We start from the raw sequence: 22,088 nt of genomic DNA on the forward strand, positions 1-22,088 counted from the left end.
AACGACCAGCTTGCACCAGCTAATGACCAGCTAGAAACCGCAGCTATCATGTCCCAAAACAGAGCTATTGGATTTTTCATTTGAATTTGACATTCTGAAAATCATAAATTGAAATTACAAGATACTAATTCGTAAGTATGAGATTAAAAGTCAAAATTATGACAATATTATGAGATAAAAAGTAAAAAATTGTCATAGTGACTTTTTATCTTATAATTTCAACATTTTGTCATTTCAAATTTTGTCATAATTATGACTTAGTATGTCATAATTTAGATTTTTTTTTTAATAATTATGACTTTTATGTACGTTTATTGTAGTTATACTATAATTATAATAAAACTAAAACCATACAAAATTCTGTTACTTGAAATGAAGTAAACGTTAACCTAAATAAAAATTAAATATATAAAACTTAAACTCATTCCATTTATGCTAGTTGTCAAGGCAATTGACATTTCACATTTTCATTTGGTGAAATGTCATTTCAACTAAAACTTAAGGGGGAAAAAAAAACTAAACAGACATTAAAAAATGAAAAAACAACATTAACTAAAATTTAACTAAAATTAAATAGAAATTCTAAAACTAAACACTAATTCAAAATATTAATAAAAACTAAAATAGCATCTCAACGTTACTAAAATAACCGTGCTTTTGTGTCATAATTATGATTTGACCAAAAGCATGATTTTTTTTTTTTTAATGTAGCAGAAATAGCGACGTCCTGTGGTTGAATTTACAGCATTGCAAGTACAAGCTGAGATACAATCCGCCCCCTACTGGATGACGCCATACTTAAAGTGTTTCATTTTCTCAAAAACAAAACAGAGAAAGCGGTTGTCCAGCTGTTATCTGTGACTCTGCATATGGTGAAATGGCAGAAGCCAGTATTTCAGTGGCTCCGGACCAGTTCTGCTGTCCAGTATGTCTGGATCTCCTGAAGGATCCAGTGGCCCTTCCCTGTGGACACAGTTACTGTATGATCTGTATTACAGACTAGAGATCGACCGATATGGGTTTTTCTATAACCGATGCCGATGTTTAGAGGTCAGGGTCAGCCGATGGCCGATATGTGCTGCCGATTTTTAGGGCCGATATCTTGAAGTTTTCCCCTTCATTTGCATGCTAAAATGTCACACTAATAATAAGTGGATGCACAACATTTCTAAACTTAACATCATTTATTGAACACTGACTTGATTTACATAAAAGTTTTAGAGCATTTATCAAGCTGAATTTTTCAAGTTTGTTGAAACATAAATGTAAACTTAAATATACATTTAAATAAAATAAATACAAATTTATAAATAAAAATCAATTAAAAACTTTGTCATGTTGCACAGCCTTGTATGCAAGGACAGTGCTAAACTCTTAGTGATTTCTGACATTCTTGACGGTTAACGTTAGACAGGTTTAATGAGGATAATAACTGTGCGACATATATATATATATATAGTCATTGGTCGGAACACATCACTTTATTAGGCTGATGTCCATTTTTATTCGCATTACACAGTTGATGGAAACACACGCAGATGCGCATATTCTTGAGCTGAATTTTCATTAATGCAAAGTTGGATGGAACCGGCCGGCTATTATCCGAGGCCACCCGAAGGAAGGTTCAACCAAGAAGGGGAGCCAATGGATATCACACAAGAAGCAACGTGCAAACTTTGCGGAAAAGTTATGCCGGTAAAAGCTTAACCTCGGTCAGTATTCAAAGTGAAGGTAAAAGTGACGGAGCTGCCTGACGCTGCATTAACGGAGCATTTTCTCTCAGAGACGAATTTCAACATAATATGCTGATAACGGTTTATAACTGTCTTAATTTATTCCATAATTTCCTTTGTGGCCCGTACATATAGTGAAAAAAATTAGAATAGTATTTCGTGTTAAACAGCTTTTTTTTTTTTTTTTTTTTTAAGTTGGTGAAGTAGCCTAAAGCTGCTCTTAATTTTCATTTATGACTGCAGTGTTAGGAAATATTATAGACTGTTAATTATTTTAATTATAGGTCTAATTCATTGTATAATAGACCTAAAAAATGTTTAAAACATTTTCAAAGAGGAGCTGATAGCCTAATCTTTTATTATCCTCACAGCACGTCAGTTATGCGGTGATGCGCTGTGAAATTATTGCGGGGCAAATTTATTATAATATTAATTTAATAATAAAAGTAGCTTACCTAATAGTAATAATAATAGACTAGAAGAAGACAATATTTGTCGGAGTAACGTAGCCCTCAATCACGCTGCAGTGTTTGTGAGAGCTGCCGCCTTCTCCACCTCAAGCACAGAGTGAAATTCTCTGACTCCGATACAGGGAAAATAAAACAGAACTTATAACATTGGGGCTAATATGTTAGCAAGCAAGCTGCTGGTAGTTTTGGACTACAGTCCTTAAAGTTAACTACAAGTAAGCGAACCTTCAACCAGCTGTAGCATTATGCCAGTTCCCGACGGTTCTACTATCCGTTGTTTCTTTCACTAAGTGAAGCAACACTTCATAGTTTACTAGTAATATATAGTAAATATATGGCCATAGGACTTTGAAATATCAGAATTTAAGCCTTAGGCTACCTTTATCTCCCAGGACTGTTGTTGAATCTTCCAAAAGTTTCAATTCACATGCGGCAGCAGCACCAATAACACAGGACTGCCCGCGGACGTGCCTGGCTTTAAATCGGCGCTACTAAACACGGATATCGGCCGATGCCGATATATTAAAAAAAGACAAATATCGGCCCGATATATCGGTCGACCTCTATTACAGACTGCAGACAGACCTTCACTCCAAGACCTGTACTGAGCAAAAACACAATTCTGGCTGAAATGGTGGAGAAACTGATTGAGACAACACTACAATCTGCTGCTCCTACTCCTGCTTTCTATGCAGATCCTGAAGATGTGGAGTGTAACGTCTGTAGTGGAAGAAAACACAAAGCCGTCAAGTCCTGCTTGGTGTGCCTGAACTCTTACTGCCACACGCACCTTGAACAGCACGAGAATTTCTTCAAAGACAGGAAACACAACTTGATAGAAGCTACCAGACGACTCCAGGAGATGATCTGTAAGAAACATAACAGGCCTCTAGAAGCTTTCTGTCGAACTGACCAGAAGTGTATCTGCATGATGTGTATGCTGGACATACACAAAAATCATGAAATTAACACAGCTGTAGTAGGGAGGATATACAGACAGGTATGAACTTTTCATCAGCTCTCTTATACTGTAGATATCTCTTATACTGTCGGATTTTTTTTTTTTTTTTTTTTTTTTTTTTAACATTACACAATGTAAGTATTTAAAGTTGATAAAAGTTATTATAAAGTGCAGCTTGTGGGTCTTATTTTTGAACAGAGGACAGAATCAGATTCTACGCGTTCCGTATTTGTTGGACTTCGACAAGTTGTTGAATACAGAAAACGAGAATCAACATTGTCTTGGCTTTTCGGAGATGGCGAGAACATTTACAACATTTCACTGAAATGCTGCAAAAGCGTCGCTGAGGTGTTTGTTATTTGCCTACTCAACAGAGTGGTTTTATTTTACAGATATATGTAGCTTTTTATAGTTCTTTGGCCAGAATATCAGGAATGTTTGACCATATCAGAATGCCAATCATGATAACTTTTGTAAGATCATTCATTTAAAATAAAAATATTAGCGTTTCCAATTATTCAAAATAACAGCATAAAATATTGCACTTACTGCTCAGAAGACAATTTTTGGATTTATCCGCACAGTCGCGCACAGCCAAAACATCTTCTTCCGTGAAAAAAAGTTTTGTTTTTTAACCGCTAGATTGCCAAAAGTTTTATATAGTGTAGCCTACATTTAATAAATAATGTGCTTGAAAGAAGATGTACTTTGTAATTACAATTACAGTTGCGTCTTGTTCCGTGTTCACAACAGTTCAGTCTTTTCAATGTAAAAGTCTTCACTACTGACTGACACACTCATAAAGACTGTCTTTGCCGCCATCTAATGGCGTAATAATGTAACTTTTGTTGCTGTTCACGGTCAGGGACTATTTTTTTTTCCGGCGGAAGGAAGGCTTTAGTGAAAGTTTACTTCATGAAAGTTGCATTGATACATATTTTTGGCTTTAATATTTGTATTGTGTGGTAACCGTTTTATAAAAGCAATAAGGTACTGGAGGCTAGTGCTGTATCGTGAATAAGTCCGACTCACGGCTGAAGGGGGTTGCAGGCAATGCAATCGATGCTTGAAAAATGTACAAACATGTTTCTAAAAGCCTGATGTTTCATATCTGATACATTTTAACATGATTTTTCTAAAAGATCATTTCTGAATAATCAAATAAACCTAATTTGCTACAGTAAATGTAAATGTTCATCTTGAAATATTAATAACAACAATAGTTATTTTTACATTTACTTTATAAAAATTATTAAAGATTTCACAGCAAAAAGACACACACATGTTCCACAAGCTGAAGGTGGACCTTTTTTTTTTTTTTTTTTAATTATACTAAAAGGCCTTTTACATGTTAAAACAAAGTATGAACTATTAGTCAGAGAGCAGAAGGAATGTAGAAGATTGTGTACAAAAGGTTTTGTTGTTGTTGTTGTTGTTTTGTTTTTGTTTTTTTAAGAAAAGTTTTGATCTGTTGAGTCTTTTGAAGAACATTTTTGTTTCTTCAACAGAGGCAATTACAGGAGAAACAGAGAAAATACAAGGAGGAAATCCAGCAAAAACAGAATAAGATGCAGGAGCTTAAAAAGGCTGTGGACTCTCACAAGGTGAGTTTTTAGAGGAGAATTGCTGGGAGCTGGAAAAGGCTTCTCAGACTCAATTAAGACTCATCTCCATTCAGTCAGCAATCCAGTGTTGGGTCCTGCAGAACCCCACAGTGGGTAGCATACTATGTGAGATCCCTCTCTTTGTGTGTCCTAACAGCGCTCTGCTCAGGCAGTAGTGGAGCACAGTGAGAAGATCTTCACTGAACTGATCCACTCTATTGAGAGAAGACGCTCTGAGGTCACACAGCTGATCAGAGATCAGGAAAAGGCTGCAGTGAGTCAAGCTGAAGGATTCTTGAAGACACTGGAGGAAGCCATTGATTTTCTGAAGAAGAGGGATACTGAGTTGGAGCAGCTGTTACACATAGACGATCACATCAATTTCCTCCAGGTGAAAGAATTCACTGAGATATATATATATATACACACATCTATATATATCTATATATAAATATCTATCTATCTATATATATATATATATATAACTTTTAGCAGTTAGCAGTTCACAGTTCATCTTGCCTTGTCCTCACCTCGCTTTTAGTAATATTGGAAAATCCGTCTCTCTCCTAAGAGGGAAACTTGAAGATTTCTGCAAAGAGGAGGTAGAACGGATATCTGCTAGAGGTAAAATACTGCTGACATGATGTGTGACATGATGTAACTTACAGATGTGATTTATAGATATTTATTTATTGATATATTTATAATACGTATGTTCTATGAATGTTTAAATTGTTAAATGTACTGAATATATTTGATGTTTTCTTTAAAAAATGACACTTTTCTGCTGGTCTGTAGTAAAAAGCATCAAGATCACTGACACTGATAACCCCAAGACTAGGGAGGAGTTCTTACAATGTAAGTGTTTCTATCTATCTATCTATCTATCTAACTATCATCCATCCATCCATCCATCCACCTACCAACCACGTGCCAAAACAAATCAATAAGAAATTAAAATTTGATGTGAACAAGAAACTAACTGTTCAGATTTCTAAACTTATTGTTTTGAGAGAAAAAAAATTCATTCGAGAATTAAGCAAAAGCGATTGAGAAAAAACTGTAATGTCATTCCAAACCTGCATGACATTCTTTGTTCTTGTAGAACACACAATGATTAAACATACAAATTCATTACACAGTATTTTGTATGTTGGATGATAGATTTTTTTTTCTTCAAAACTTAATTGTATGTTTTTAATAACATAAAGCACATTAATTCTTATTTTCTTGAACCTAGACAGATTTTTTTTTCTAACTCAATAAAGATTGAAATAATACTAACTTATTTTTAAAGTTTTCTATATGAATTAGCTAGTTGAATAAAAGCATTTTAATAATTAGAATCTGAAGTGCGCCCTGGTCTATTGTTTTTTTGTTTATTTTTTTCTACCAAAGAGCACCTCTGGAGATACTGTATCTTATCAAATTTCTGAGCAGACTGGAATTTTTGTTGTGTATTTCTTTATAATATATATTTATTTCTTACTTATTATTTTATTTCAGATTCCTGTCAGCTCAGTCTGGATCCAAACACAGTGAATAAACACCTCTGTCTGTCTCAGGGGAACAGAGTAGTCACTTATACTAAGAATGCCCAGCAGTATCCTAAACATCCAGACAGGTTTGATGGCAGTCCTCAGGTGTTGTGTAGAGAGAGTGTGTGTGGACGTGCCTACTGGGAGGCTGACTGGAGCGGGAATTGTTGGGTGGGCATATCAGTGTCTTATAAGAGCATCGGCAGGAAGAGAAAGGGTGACGATGAGGCTGATATTTTTGGATATAATGATCAGTCCTGGACATTGCAAAACACGCGCGCACGTCGCTTATTCACTCATAATTCCATAGACAGTGAAATCAATAAACCCCTATACTCCTCTAGAATAGGAGTGTACATGGATCACAGTGCAGGAACTCTGTCCTTCTACAGCGTCTCTGACACAATGACCCTTCTCAAAAGTGTCCAGACCACATCCACTGAGCCCCTTTATCCTGGGTTTAAGGTTTTAGATGGATCAAGTGTGAAACTATGTGATCTAACAAGGTAGATGATACAGTACGATTCAACAAATTGTATTATCATATCAATATTGTATTATCAGTGTTGTTATTCTTAACAAAAACTTTTAAAACTGTCGTTTTTGTTAAGTGAAATAAAGCTGAAATAAAATAAATTATAAATATTAGTCAAAAAAAACGTAAACTTAGTGAAAAGTTTCAAACAAAAAATATAAATAATGCCTTGGCAACTAACAGAAATGAAATAAGTTTGAGTTGAAGTACTAAAACTACTAAAACTGAAATAAAAATACTTCAAATGTATATAGAAAAAAATGAAAAAGCACATAACAGTATTAATAAAACTTAAACTAAAAATCAAATTGAACACTGAAAATATAAAAATAAAAGCTAATTCAAACTATTAATAAATTCTAGACTAGTACATAAATAATACTAAACTAACATTGCATATTATCAATATTATCACAGGTTTTGGCTACATGGTAAGCTGGTAATAGTGAGATTAATTAGTATACGTGAATACCAAAATAATGTTGAAGAAATACCATAACAACAATAATGGTGCATATGATGTTCTCTGGAAGTTCGATTAATTGAGTAAAAGCTGTCAGTGTTGTTCTTCACCATCATCAGTGTGTTTCAGCATTTGTATCTGTCATTTTCAGCATTCACTTTGCCTTATAAAGATATTTTCTTTTTCAAACTATAATAACTATTTGTTTCCATAAAAAATGTATGTGAATGATTTCCTATTAATAAATTAACAAATAAATACAAAATGGTCATTGTGTTATTTCAGTATATTTAATTTCCTTCTCCTCATGAATACACTCTTTAAATAAAAAGGATATTTTGAAATTTAATTCTTAGAAAAATGCATATGCCAGTGTTGTTCATTAGAAAAAAATACCATAGTAACCATTAAAGTTGGCATGGAACAGAAGTTGGAATAGTCCTTGTGATGTATATATTATAATGTATGTATATCTGAGTGAAAATGCTTCTCAAACAAGAACAAATGTAGAGCGGGACATGATTTTGTTCATCTGGAATTGATTAGATCATTGTAGTTTGCTATTGCTATGATCTCATGTGAGTGACAGGTTGTCCTACCCTCTTGCCAGTAAAAAATATGTGCATGGATGAGTCATTTATAATAAATACTGCAATATTCCATAAAAAGAAAGTAAATTTTGACCGGAATACTATATAATGAAAATAATTAATGTTATTAAAAATAAATTTGAGGGATTTTTTACACTGTTGGAAGGTGATCTTATATTATGGTGAAAAACAAAACAAAACAAAACATGGAAATTGTTCGAGACGGCACCTCTCATCTAGATGGCAGCAGCGAGTTCCCGCTGCCGCTCAGCAAATCTAAACATTCACAGAGGTACATTAACGTTTCCGCAGAAGGCAAAATGGTGGACTTGTTATCATCTTTGGCGCCCTGCAAAAATCTAGAAATTAGTCTGTATATACTATCCTAGAGACGTTGTACACTACATCACCATGTTTAAGAAAGCTAAGAGGTGCAATTTCAGGCGGAGGAATGACTCGGACGATGAGGAGAAAGAGGAGGTTCAGCAGTCCGGCGGGCCCGGGGCTGAAGAGTCGGCGAACCCGAGTGAGTCCATCACTGGTCCCGCTCCTGGAGCAAACATACTGAACAACCACGGAAACGGATTTCAGCCTGGTTCTGTCAAGATCAACAAAGACAAGAAGAAAAGGAAGGAGAACCGAGAGGAACCCAAAGCGAGTCTGCTGAGCTTCCACGATGATGAAGGTGCTTATCAACGGCCATTAAAGACACATGTAACATAAATATACATAATAACAACGTAACGTTTCAATGTAGAGTTTTTGCGGTGCAGTTCATCATCTAACTGTAGTCTATTTAAATGACAGCTCGTGTCATTATTAAAGTGACAATCACTAACCAAAAATACGAGCTACTTTGCCTATTAAATGAACTAGTAATAGTGATCAATTAGGACTCTGCACATATTGAAATATACTCAATAATTGGCCTAAGACCAGTATGATACAGCGATAATAATTGGAATTCCCAGTCATGGCAAATATGGAAATAGTTATTAAGACGGATCTTTTCAATGAATCGGTCGAACGTTTACATTATTCATTATTGAATCGGGCTGAAATTGAATGCTTTTTAAAAATCCTTATCTAGTAATGATAAAAAATAGAAAGGACATGTACATTCATTGATCAGAAAGTGTGAGGACCCTGAAGAAAACTTTGAAGTTGTGCCCCAAATTATATACTATCTAAAGTCTTTGATACTATACACTTTTTGCACCTGTATTATGCATTATGTACTCAATAGTACATAATGCATAGTATAAGTATAGGTAAATTCATACCTAGTGTATGAATTTTAAAAGATGTATATATTTATATAGATTGACTATATATATCTCTCCCTATTAGATGACACTGAAGTGTTCCGTGTGAAGAAATCCTACCACAGCAAGAAGATTGTCAAGCAGCTGAAGAAAGAATACAAGGAGGATTTGGAAAAGAACACCAGTGCCATACCAGAGCAAAGCATGCGCATTGGTACTCAGTTTTTTTTCATAATATCATGCATTTCTATAAATCATAATCAGGGGACTACCTTTTGTCTTTAAAACATCAAATTTACATTTTATTAAGAAAATACTTTTGTTTGCATTCTCTCTAAAGCTGCTTTGAAACGATATGTATCGTGAAAAGCGCTATACAAATAAGTGTGAATTGAATTGAATTGCTGCCCCCACTCCATGTTATAATGGTATACACATCAGAATGAAGCATGACTGATTTTAGGAGATTTGCTAGATAATGTAGTGAACCTTAGGCCTGGTGCCACGAGGGGGCAAAAAGGGGCATTGCCCCCTCAGATCTGATTTGTGCCCCCTCAGTTTCAATTTGTCCCCCCTCCACCCCAGAAATGGGATCAGTTTGAACCCTTTGACGCATACAGTCGCACCGGTGTCGTCAACTGCTAAATTCAAATGCTTTCTTTCTTTGGCTGGCGCTGAGCCAGAGACAGACGCGCTCAGTGCTTTTCATATATAAGGTGATGCGTTCTAAAATAACGGTCACCTTAAAAAAAAAAATCACATTGGGGGCTCAGCTAGAACATAGAGCCTCTAGAATATAGCTGAAGAATTATGTACGATCTCCTAGTTTGTGTGTCCTGACGTCGGCTCTGAGTGACCCCCTTTTTTCTAGTGTTATTATTTTTATGTGGTGATTTAGCCCACAAATTATTAAACCCTCAGTAATCTTAGCCCTAGACCATCTAGCTAATTGCATAAGTTTGTATTATCGCTCACTGGTTTGTTCGTTTTAGGTGGACCTGCTCAGAATCTGTCAATTAAAGAGGAGCCCTTATCGGGCAGCAGAGCCAGCAGTGAACAAGGAGAGGAAGAAATGGAGGTGGACAGCAATGAGGAACAGGAAGAGGAGGGCGAGCAAAAGTCTGCAGGGGGAGCATTTAGCCAAACTCTGTCTGCCCTCAGCTCGCTTAGACCAGGTGAGAGTTTTCATAACCTCCAGGCTGGACCTGTAGAGCAAGTCACAGGACCAACGTCAGCATGATTAAGCTGTTTTTGCTTTTTAAACAGTTCAAAAGTGGTCATACAAGGCTGGAACCTGCTGATGTGTATTGTGGTTAAACACTGAATGTTGTTAAACACCTTATGTGATCAAAACCACATTTTTATATGGCAAACAAATGGCTTTTAGTCTGTTTAGGATCTTTCTGGTTAAACTAATTCACGTGAAAGTGATTAATCATTGTGTTTACACCAACAATAGCTGTCATACGTTTCAACAGGCGAGATCCCCGACGCGGCCTTCATTCATGCTGCTCGTAAACGTAGGCAGATGGCTCGAGAGCTTGGGGGTGAGGCTCCGTTGGTGGAGAATGAAGCGACGAGCAAGCGCCTTGTTCGCGAAGATGAGAACGGCGGCAGTGACGATGATGAAGATGAGAAAAGGATCAACTTCAGTGGAGTCAAGATAAAGAGTCAGAGGCAGAAAATAGCTGAGGAGATCGGTCAGTGTGTGACGCAGTACAAAGCTCTAGAAATCTGAAAGTTGTTTATGTAGAATTACAGGAACCCACATACACCTGGTCTCCAGAAGAAATGTCCTTGTAATAAATGTCATGTCACTTAGGAAAAAGTCACACAAAAAAGACAGAATAACTATAAATAGGAATTGTGTGGGTGTGAGAGATCAGATCCTGGTAAAGATTGTGCACTTAACCAAGATCTGACCTTAGTGTTTGTTTTGGATGTGTGTGTGCGTGTGTGTGTTGTGATTCAGGTATCGAATGCAGTGATGATGAAGCTCTAGATGATGGCCAGGATGAGGAAGTGAATCGCTGGGAGCAGGAGCAGATCAGGAAGGGCATTAGCATCCCGCAGGTGAGTCAGAGTATAATAACTAGCATATATGAAAGGGTTTAATAGAGTGCAAAAGTGCCTGTCCTCTTTTTCAGCAGCTTTCGTTTCAGAAGTTTTTTTTTTTTTTTACATTCATTTTAAATGAATAAAGTCTTCATTTAAGAACATTACATACTTTGATGTGAAGAAGAAAAAAGTATTTGAAAATAGGATAAAAAGACAAAGGTTACAAGATTGTGTACTTAAAGGGGTCATGACATGGATTTTTTTAAAAAAATTATTTTAATAGGGCTGCCCCCTAATAGTCGACTAAATATTAGTCGACAAGAAGAGGCTTAGTCAACCAAAATTGTATTAGTTGGATAGTCGCAGGAAAAAAAAAAAAAAAAAAAAAAGTGGTGAAGTCACGCAGTCCGTGAGGGACAGGTCCTTGTGGTAATTATATGTCGGGCAGGAAATCCAAGCGTTTGCATATCGTCCATCGAACTCAAATATGGCTTATCTTTTGAAAAATGTAAGTAAGTTGGCCGCTTACTCTAATTTTAAAGGGTTAGTTCACCCAAAAATGAAAATTCTGTAGTGTTGTCTTTAGTACCTTTCTGGACTTTGAATGTGGTTAAGTTGCTGTACCTTTCTGGACTTTGAATGTGGTTAAGAAGTCAGACAGCTATCGGATTTCATCAAAAAATATCTTAATTTGTGTTCCGAAGATGAACAAAGGTCTTACAGGTGTAGAACGACATGAGGGTGAGTAATTAATGACATAATTTTCATTTTTGGGTGAACTAGCCCTTTAACCTAGATAAATGTGCACTGTTATTAGGCGCATATCTAAGTGTTTGTTCAGAGCGTGGAATCTAAATATTAGCCCTCTTACTGCATGACATGGAGGTGCTGGCACAGTCACTTGTGTTTTTTCCTAATAACAGCGGAAACAACTTAAAATACTCTGTCATTTTTGGTCATACAGATAAGAGTAGTAATACATTTGAAACTTTTATTTGTGTACACTCACAATAACAAGAAAACGTTGTGCTTTTGTAAAATAAAGAAAAAAAACAGGATGCGCTTTCTGCCGTCTCGGTCTCCAATCACAAAAATGAACCGAAACTCAGCGTATAGGCTACTTGCCTCCTAGACATGAGAAATGTATCTAGAGAAAGCTTGAAATGTCTACTTTTAAATGAACCAATTCAAATCAAAAACACTGTCTGATTATGTAATCCGAATGAAAGTTGCATTTCTCTCTAAAGGCTCGTCCAGCCACTAGACTGCGGAGATGGCGAGTCTGCATCGTCAACTTCATCTTTGCAGCTGACACTGACTCATAAAATTTACTAATTATAATAATAATTAGATAATTAAAATGCCTCCTTGCTATTTTTTCCTGACACATTCATAATCATTAGCCTACTTTTGCCGGTGCTTTGCGGCAAGCCTTATGTGTGTGCTTGAGTGCGGAATAGGCTATAAATTACGCCTTATACATACATATATATATATATATATATATATATATATATATAAATAAATAAATAAATAAATGGCTCATTATGGTTTAGCATTACCCCCAGTGTGTGTATATATTAATTAAATTAATATAAACTTTTCTTCTTGTTGGCAAACTTAATCGCGTGTTTTGCGAGTCAGAAAGTGAACGGCATCTGTATACTTTACCCATCCAGTGTAGATAGCATCAGAGATTATAATGGGCTCTATTTGCTTTTGACGCGGCGCTCGCATCCGGTCAGTTGTTAGCGACTGAACGCCAGTGGGCGGGGCATATGGTGTGATGTAAAACTATTTGTCGATGTCTTGCTCTGGAGGCAGGCATATGCAAATGTATTTGCCTGTGTGATGTCAAAAATTCCACAGTATCCAAACGGGCTGTTTTTGGAGCTTGATTAAATAAATGTTTTGTTTATAACGAGGAACACGTTTTATTTAAGCTATGAAAATTGCAGGATGTTTTAATGGTACAAAGACCTTTTATATGTAAGAACTTTTTTTTTTTAAATGTACATAATATTTTTTTTTTTTTTTTTTTTTTACTGTTTTTGATTAAATAAATGTAGCCTTCAAAAACATTAAAAAAAAAAAAAATAAAAAAAAACCCCTTTCTGACCCTAAACTAGATAGAAGACTTATTTAGTATTGACTTGGTATTGAAATGCCAGTTCTTTTGACATTCCTGCAGTCTACTATAGGTTTTTGCACTTTGAATGTTGACACTCTAACTTTAATGTCATGTCCTGTTTTGATATTTTAGGTCCAAACCACCCAGTCTGAGGATACAACCATGTATTACCAAGGCGGTTATGATGCACAACCGTATGGAGCTTCCTACGCCATGCCATTTAGCTACACCACTGCCACAGTCGGAGCCGACAACAGCAAGACTTTGAGAGCAGAGCCCTCAGTTCCTTATCCCATTCCCTCTTGTGACCTGACCCCTATAACCACAGATCTGGTAAAGAAACGTCTCAAAGACAGGTACGGTCTGAACTGCCTTCTCATCGGCGGTCACTGTAACCCCTCAAATTGCCAGTTCAAATCTGCCCAGTTGGTATTTCCTAGAATTTTAAATGTACCAACACTTCATAGTTTATAATGCCCTGATAAATTTCATGCACGTCCCATAAATTTGACCAGACTATTTCATCGAAGATGAAAGCTTGCACTTTGGACTTCCAGCATAATGAGGATACACACAAGATGCATATCTCCTCACACATTGAGCCTGGTTAATTCTGGGTATCGGACCATTGTCTGTTTCTGCAGAAGTGTAATATGTCTCCAGATGGAGTATTTGGAGATGCTAAAATCTGCTGTTTTACTGACTCCATTGCATTGTTTAGACAAAACCGTCTTCATCAGGACATGTGCGACCCTAGTGATGTCCCCATACATCACTAATAACAAATCTCTCTTTGACTCCCCTGTGCACCAGGCTGAGCTTCATGCGCCAAGGGCACAATTCCAATGCCCGGCGCTTTGAGCAGATCCAGGAGGAGCTGGAGGCCTCCAAAAAGACCATCCAGCTCCTGGAGGGCTCCTCACAGGAGGCCGCAGACAAATATAGATTCTTGCAAGAAATGCGAGGGTATGTTGGAGACTTGCTTGAGTGTTTCAGTGAAAAGGTAAGAATGAATGCATTTGTTTTTATGTTGCTGCTGGTTTTTTACTGACTTGTTTTTCAGTTGTTGTTTTTTTTTTTATTTTTTATTTCTTCAGACCTTACTACTGTATTTCTTTTGATTGATTTCAAAGTTTATTGGATGTTGCCTGTGTCGGAATTGTTGTTAATTAGACTGTAAACTTATTTATCTCAACTAAAAATTACTTTTATAATATCATTAGGAGTAAAAATAACACCAGTTACTTAAATATATATAGTTACATAGTTCATGTTTGTTTTTTGTTTTTTTTATTTATTTAACTAATTTTCAGCAGTCCACCAGGTCATATTTTCAGCAGATCATGGATTAAGGTGTAATCTTCCATATTTTTCCCACAGCTAATGCAGAGATGTTCTTTCTGTGTTTCTCTCATTCTGTTCAGCTATATACACAAATCATGGTGTCTTAGATGAGACATGGAGAACTAACATATGTTATTAGTTGAAAAAAAAAAGCCTTTATCATGATTTATCAATACATTTTCATGTTATTTAGAAAGTAATAGGTCATACTACTTTTTTGTGTGAGAATTCCAATTCATTAGGTAGCTAAGTAGCTTGTTTACAGGGTTGTTGAACCATTTAATTTAAAAAAAAATATATATAAAAAGTAATACAAGTTAAAATGGTAAATCTTTATTACAGCACCAGTGGAATATACTGCCCTATAAAGGCAAAATGCAGTAACTATGCATTTGTAGCATTTAGGTATCATTGGAATGCCTGATGATAGCTTAATGATTGCATTAGCTTAAGGGTAGCTTGTCCCAAGGTTATGTAACTATCTACATTAATTTGTGGTACATGTCTGTGAAAACTATAGAGTGCAACATTTGGATTCCAAAAGTAAAAATCCCATTCGTTTTCTCCCAAGGGAAATTGATTTTGAAAGATAACTTTTAAACTGTTAAACAGAACTACTGTGAGCTAATCGATAACACATGCTTTTGCTGAAGCCATCAGCCTGTGTTATTTCAAATTATTTAAAAAAAATAAAAAATCATGTTTTACAGTGGAATTCTTAGTGGAAAAGCTACCACCAATCAAAGAATTGCAAAAAGCAAATCACGCCAAAAGAGCGCCTGTCCATTCTCATGAAACACTGCATATGATAATTGATGTAATCATGTCCCTGCACTCTCAAAATATTTGTATATTTATATTTTGCAATTCTTGTAAAATGTTTCTATATACATAATCAACATCTTTAATTTATTCATCATTTTTAATATCACTCGCTATGCCTAATGGGATGGCATATAACTCGTAAAATCCCTATGGGAAAAATGAATGGAAAAAATACTTCTGGAACCAAGGGTGCTGAAAATGATGGTGCTGACTGTGCATCCTTTTGTGAATCTGTAGCTATTTTCTAATAATTATACCTCAGTTGTGTTGTTAACTAGCTGCATTAAATGAAAACAAGCTGTTTGTCAAAAACAACCAGCAACGGCTTACTGGAAGTCTTTCACAGAAGTTTCAAACAACTCAGCCAATTTTTATTTGGCTCATAATAAGGTTAATACCATGAAGCATTAACACAAGTGGAAGACAGTTTTGATCCAGCTCTAAAGGGCTTTCTGTCTAGAGCTATTTAATTTGGCTGCTTTCTCTCCCATGCCATAGCAGAGCACACTAAGCCCCTCGTCTCGGTCTCCGGCCCCTTGTCTATGGTTCAGCTGTCACAAAAACCATCGTATCTTTCAGGTGCCTGTTATTCTGGAGCTAGAGGTCGCCATGCACCAGTTACTGCGGCAGCGGGCGTCCCGTCTCGTCCAGAGAAGACAGGATGATATTAAAGATGAATCGTCGGAGTTTTCCAGCCTTTCAAGTCAGTCCATCTTGAAGGTTTTTATTTGAATGGCCTCATTGTTTTTTTTTCTTTCCATTTTTGTTATGCAGTTATGATTAATCCCACATCAGAATAATACACAAAGAAGTGCACGTTTGTGTGTGTGTGTGTGTGTGTGTGTGTGAGAGATTGAGACAAATGAAAGTGTATGTGGCTTTCGGATGGTGAAAGCTTACTGGCTTCTTATTGATCAGTGTTCACACTGAAACATTGTTAAGATGCTGAGCAGGTAAGTGATTGGAGGAGAGTTTCTCACCCAGTAAAATTGAGCAGGTGTAAAATTAACTTTTAGTCGGAATTTAGTCGGAAAAGGGGGGAAAACCCTTAAGCACTGTGCAGTGTGTATGAAATTAAATTACATTTTTACTGACATTTGTGTACTAATGCATGAACATCTAGTTTGATATATTAATGAGTAGGTAATGACTATCAGATCTGTCAATATAGGTTGTAACAGGGCTGGTGAGTTCAGCTTTACTGAGGGTTAATGTCAGTTCTTTCTGTTTCAGGTAAAGCTGTTATGGCCCCTAACCTGGACTCATTCGGTCGTGATCGCACAGCCTATCAGGAGCTTGCCAAGCAGAGGCGGATAGCTGAAAGAGAAGCCAGGCGGTATGCTTAAAAAAAAAATATATATATATATATATATATATACACTGTGTGTGTATGTGTATGTGTGTGTGTGTATATATATATGTATATATAATGTGTGTGTATGTGTATGTATATATATATATATATACATACACACATATACACACATATACATACAGGGCTTGACTAGTGTTGTAGTACTCGAGACCGGTCTTAAGACCATTTTTTGAAGGTCTTGGTCTTGGCCGCATTTGGTTTCAGTCTTGTTTTGGAATCAGACTAAAAGGATTCGGAATTACAGTCACAATGTCAGTCAGGTGATTAACTGACATGGGCCTGTTAACACTATAACTGAAATATTTCCAAATAATGATTAAATCAAAATCACAAACAAATCGAATCAGGACATAGTGAATCCAAATGTAATGAATCAGAAAATCTGTAAAAATACCCAAATCTACTTTATGGAGACTTTCTGTGATGTATTTCAGTTTTAATAAGTGTTGGTCTGTTTTGACACTTCTGAACAGAACCCGTCGCAGACAAGCTCGAGAGCAGAACGGCAAGAGAGCTGAGCATAAGGAGGGGCTGTCTAGTGATGATGAAGAAACGTCCACTGACATCACCAGCTACAACTTAGAGAGAGGTGACCAACCAAACACACCAATACAAGATCACTTGTACTCATTGCTTTTCATTCTTTTCTCGATTAACCTTTTCAATATTTTGGCTTCCAGATCGCATTTTAAGTGAGTCAAAGAAGGTTTTTGAGGACGTGGTGGAGGATTTCCACTCTCTGGACAACATAAAGTCTCACTTCGAGACCTGGAGAAAGCTGTATTTTACATGCTACAGAGATGCCTACATCGGACTGTGTTTACCCAAACTCTTTAACCCCCTTATTCGACTGCAGCTCATCTCATGGTCTCCATTTGAGGTACAGAGAGAACGTCATTCCCAATTTTTTGGATCTGCTTTGCATCGCCTGAACATTTCAGTCTTTAATTGCCAAAATGATGATATTTGTATCTATGCAGGTGGAGTGTCCCAACTTTGAGTACATGCTATGGTTTGAGTCTTTGCTCTTCTATGGCTGTGAGGAGCAGAGCTCTCTTAAGAAAGAGGAAGACATAGATAACAGTCTACTCCCTGCTATTGTAGAAAGAGTGCTTCTTCCTAAACTAGCAGGTTAGTCTATCCATTTCCCATCTTTGTAATGGTTCACTCCTTATTTAATCTCAGAACAGCATCTTAAACCCAAATCACTCTTTTAAAACATGATTTCTCCCCTTCTTGTCGCCCCCTCAGTGCTGACGGATCAGGTGTGGGATCCACTGTCCAGAAGTCAGACGTCCAGACTGGTGGCTTTCATGCAGAGGCTGATCAAAGATTATCCCACTGTGCTGCACGGCGAAAACCGCAACACACAAGTAAGTGAATGGATGAGACCACAACGCATTAAAGCCACAGGCTCTTATTTCTGCATTTGATTTTCATTTTTATTTAGGCCTACTGTATCATGTTTGATAGGCAAAATTCTAGGGCCTGATCAAAATGATCAAAACTTTGCTGTAAAACCTTTTGTACAGTCTACTACATGCCTTCTGTCATCTGATTGGTAGTTTATAGTTTTTGGCAAGGCCTTTTTGTGTAATTCTAAAAAAACATCCCACTTCAGGTTGTGGTACACGTGTCTTTTTGCTGTAAAATCTGATGAGTTTTATACTTTTAAACATTAGAATAACTTTTATATTGTTAGTAATATTTCAGGATGAACAATCTCTAAAGGCTCAATAAACTACTTTCATATGTCAGGCTTTACAGGTTTAAATTATTAGTCTCGTTTGATTGTCATTGACAAATAAAGATCTATTTTCTTTCAGGAGCTTCTAAGGACCGTAGTCATGCGAATTCGACGGACTCTTGATGATGACATTTTCCTGCCTCTGTTTCCAAAAAAGTGAGTGTGAAAGCTGAATCACTCCTGTGTCACTGTTTGTATATGCTACTCATTGTATACATCTTCTAGTTTCCGTTGTGACTGAATATATTGTGTAAAGCAGTGTGTGACACTGTGTAATTTTTGTTTTCTCCCCTTACAGTGTTATGGAGAACAAGAACTCTGGTCCTTACCTCTTTTCCCAGAGGCAGTTTTGGTCTTGTGTGAAGGTAATAGTAGCCATGTTTAAATATTCTGGAGACTTTTTGCTGTTGTCTAAATTGGGTAATTAATTATTCAATATTGTAACCATTGTTCAAGCTTATTCCCTGCTGAATCTCTTTCTTGTGTTCAGTTACTTGGGAACATCTTATTATGGGATGGGATCCTGTCTCTATCAGCGCTGAAGGAGCTTGCCGTGGACAGCACACTAAACCGCTACATTCTCTCAGCCCTGCAGACCACAGACGCCAGCGAGGAACATGTGGAGAAATGCCGCAAAGTATGACTCGCTTCGAATTAATATTCATATAAACAGCGTTTACAAATAAAGCCGTTCTAACCCTCTATTAATGTCCTCAGGTGGTGGAGTGTTTTCCTGTGCAGTGGTTCAGCAGTCTGAAAGGACAGCAGACTCTTCCTCAGCTCGAAAACTTCTGCAGATATTTGAAACACCTAGCCAGCAGTCTGTATCGCAGCTGTGTGGCTGGATCAGATGTGGAGAAGAGGAACGTGAGGTAAAGTGGTTTCTTATGTTCTTGCGTTAAGGTAACATCTCAACATCTCTGTATATGCCACACAAAAATATAATAGATATTATCATAGTATGAAGATATGATGGTTTAATATAAAATGAATGTAAATCTGGTGGTGTTCTAGGCCCTGCACATTGTTGTTTGGACATGCTAATTTTAATGAGGAAAAGGAAAATTTATATAATCCAAGTATATGAATATCGATAATTATTTTAATGGCTCTGCAGTGTAAGCATTATCTCTCCATTTATTTATTTATTTTTTATTAATAACAGTTCTTGTTTCTCTATATAGGGAACAAATTAAGGATGTGATTAGGCTTCTGGGACGACTCAACGCTTTAGACCACGTGATCGCAGTTGCGTCAGAACATGGCATTAAAGATATAAAGACTCTCCTCGAGAACAAATGAAAGGCAAACCAATGGAACGCCTCACTGGCTGTTTTTGGATGAACCACACCATGTAAATTCTGTGAATATTGTACATTTATCTGTGTGGCTGAAGGGTTTTCATTGGGGACACACTGGTGGACTTTAGAGATGTTTTACTGTCAACAGCTAAAATCCAGTGACACTGATTTGGGTTTGGAGTGCACTCTGCTGTGTTAAGACTTTTGTAATCCCTTTCCTGAGGAGGCGTCACTTCTTTTTACTTTTTTTAAATGGATGGGATCTCTTATTTGGATCTTTTAAACTGTCCATCACTCTGCAGTATCATTACTTGCAAGAAAATATATTGGTTCTGTACACTTTCCCCTCTCTCATAGGCTGCACTTTGAGAGTTACATGTCTTTCTCGTGTGCCAACCTCATCCCTAATCAAAAGAACATGACATGCTGGCAAACAAAACCACGTGCTACTTTAACGAATGTACTTATTTTTTGTTGTTGTTTTCCTGGACCTTGAAATGTTTTATTTGCATAAATAAAGTGTTAATGATATTCAGGATAAATTCCTTACTTATCTACAGCATAGTTGTGACCTCACAATTGCAACCTTTTTTCTTAAATGACTTATTTCTTGTAATTGCAACTTACAACTATATATCTTTCAGTGCAACTTATGTATTGTAATTGCATATTTATTTATTGTAATTATGACTTCATATCTCAAAGTGTAACTTTTTTCGGTAACACTTTATTTTACAGTGTCATTGTTACATATCTGACATGTAGTTACTATAGTAATAACTATAAATTATGCATAATTACATGCAACTAACCCTAAACCAAACCAAACCATAATCCTAACCCTATTCCTAATTCCATTGCAATTACACTATTCACTGCATATGTATGTAAAGATTTAATGATATGAATCTTTTTATACATGCAGTTGAGAGTTTGCATAGTCAGTCAGCAGTTCCCTCAGATGTCTAGCTGTGGTAGAAAGTGATGCATAATTTGATTATATAGAAGCATTTGTAGAAATCCAAGCCAGAAAGCACAGCTGGATGTTAGTTTTTAGTTTTTATGAATATGTAACTTTCCATAATATGGAATGGTCTTTTCCTCCCCCGTGGGATTTTCATTATTTTTAGGGGACAATCACTAAAGGTGTGGAAGCTTCTATTGTTTTTGCCTGGGACTCTTTTTGGAGGGAAATTTGGTTGAGAGGAGTCTGAACTTTGCTGGTGGTCTTGATCTCAAATCAAACCCTCTAGTGCCACCAACAGGCAAAGCTGCAATTTTTTGGTCTTGAACCATGTGGAATCTTTTCTTTCTGTTTCTTGGCTTATGCGTATGGAAGACCATTTACACCACAAGAAAACAATTATGCTTTAGTAAATCATAATTAAGACACAAGTCAAAATTATGAGATATAAAAGGAGTGGTCACATTAGCAAAATTTTGTGAGTTTATTATTGTCAATGGTGTAGTGATATGAAGCACAGCTTACACCGAAGTCACTTCCAAAACAAGCATCTTTCTGTTGGTCAGTGCGATGTGGGGAAATCTTTTGTCCTCATGCAAAATTCCAGATTGTTGGATTTCCATTGAAATGACTGGATTTCGCCTGTGAAAATTGGCTGAACTGCAGTAAATGTAACCAAAACTTGTCATAATTTTGAGATAAAAAGTCAAAATTATGACATGCTAAGCCATAATTATGAAATAAGTGACAATTGACAATGATTTCTCATAATTTAAAATTGTAACACTTCACAATAATAGTTAATTCATTAACTAATGAAACAACATGCACTAACATTGAGCAATACATTTGTTACAGTATTAATCTTTGTTAATGTTAATAAAAATCCAGCTGTTCATTTGTTCATGTTCAGTGAGTTAACTAATGTTAGAAAAAAACAACTTTTGATTTAATAATGTATTAGTAAATGTTGAATTTAACAAGATAATGTTATAATAAATTATGCAGAAGTATTGTTCATTCTTTATTCATGTTAACTAAATTTGACTAATGAAACCTTATTAGTGTTACCAGAATTTTTATGACATTTTGACATATAATATATCATAATCATAATATAACATTGACATCATAATAATCTCATAATTGTCTTATCTCATAATTTTGATTTAGTATGCCATCAT

General features: G+C 36.1%; 2 protein-coding genes across 2 annotated transcripts; both read left to right on the top strand.

Moving 5' to 3' along the window:
• Window positions 1-229: 229 nt before the first annotated feature.
• Window positions 230-6,942, top strand: LOC127520309 (E3 ubiquitin-protein ligase TRIM16-like). Its single transcript, XM_051908291.1, has 7 exons — window positions 230-1,000; window positions 2,736-3,203; window positions 4,673-4,768; window positions 4,926-5,113; window positions 5,310-5,392; window positions 5,567-5,626; window positions 6,275-6,942. Exons 1-7 carry the CDS (start codon window positions 878-880, stop codon window positions 6,814-6,816), a joined length of 1,560 nt encoding a protein of 519 aa, XP_051764251.1. The 5' UTR covers window positions 230-877; the 3' UTR covers window positions 6,817-6,942.
• A 1,231-nt stretch (window positions 6,943-8,173) lies between these two features.
• paxbp1 (PAX3 and PAX7 binding protein 1) lies at window positions 8,174-20,471 on the top strand. Its single transcript, XM_051909331.1, has 18 exons — window positions 8,174-8,579; window positions 9,245-9,373; window positions 10,152-10,334; window positions 10,638-10,859; window positions 11,132-11,232; window positions 13,481-13,704; window positions 14,162-14,351; window positions 16,097-16,220; window positions 16,751-16,853; window positions 17,366-17,481; window positions 17,573-17,772; window positions 17,873-18,023; window positions 18,144-18,265; window positions 18,719-18,795; window positions 18,938-19,004; window positions 19,130-19,276; window positions 19,357-19,511; window positions 19,824-20,471. Exons 1-18 carry the CDS (start codon window positions 8,306-8,308, stop codon window positions 19,939-19,941), a joined length of 2,703 nt encoding a protein of 900 aa, XP_051765291.1. The 5' UTR covers window positions 8,174-8,305; the 3' UTR covers window positions 19,942-20,471.
• The last annotated feature ends 1,617 nt before the right edge of the window (window positions 20,472-22,088 follow it).

The sequence above is a fragment of the Ctenopharyngodon idella genome, chromosome 10 (genome assembly GCF_019924925.1).
Source record: "Ctenopharyngodon idella isolate HZGC_01 chromosome 10, HZGC01, whole genome shotgun sequence".
NCBI classification, from domain to species: Eukaryota; Metazoa; Chordata; class Actinopteri; order Cypriniformes; family Xenocyprididae; genus Ctenopharyngodon; species Ctenopharyngodon idella.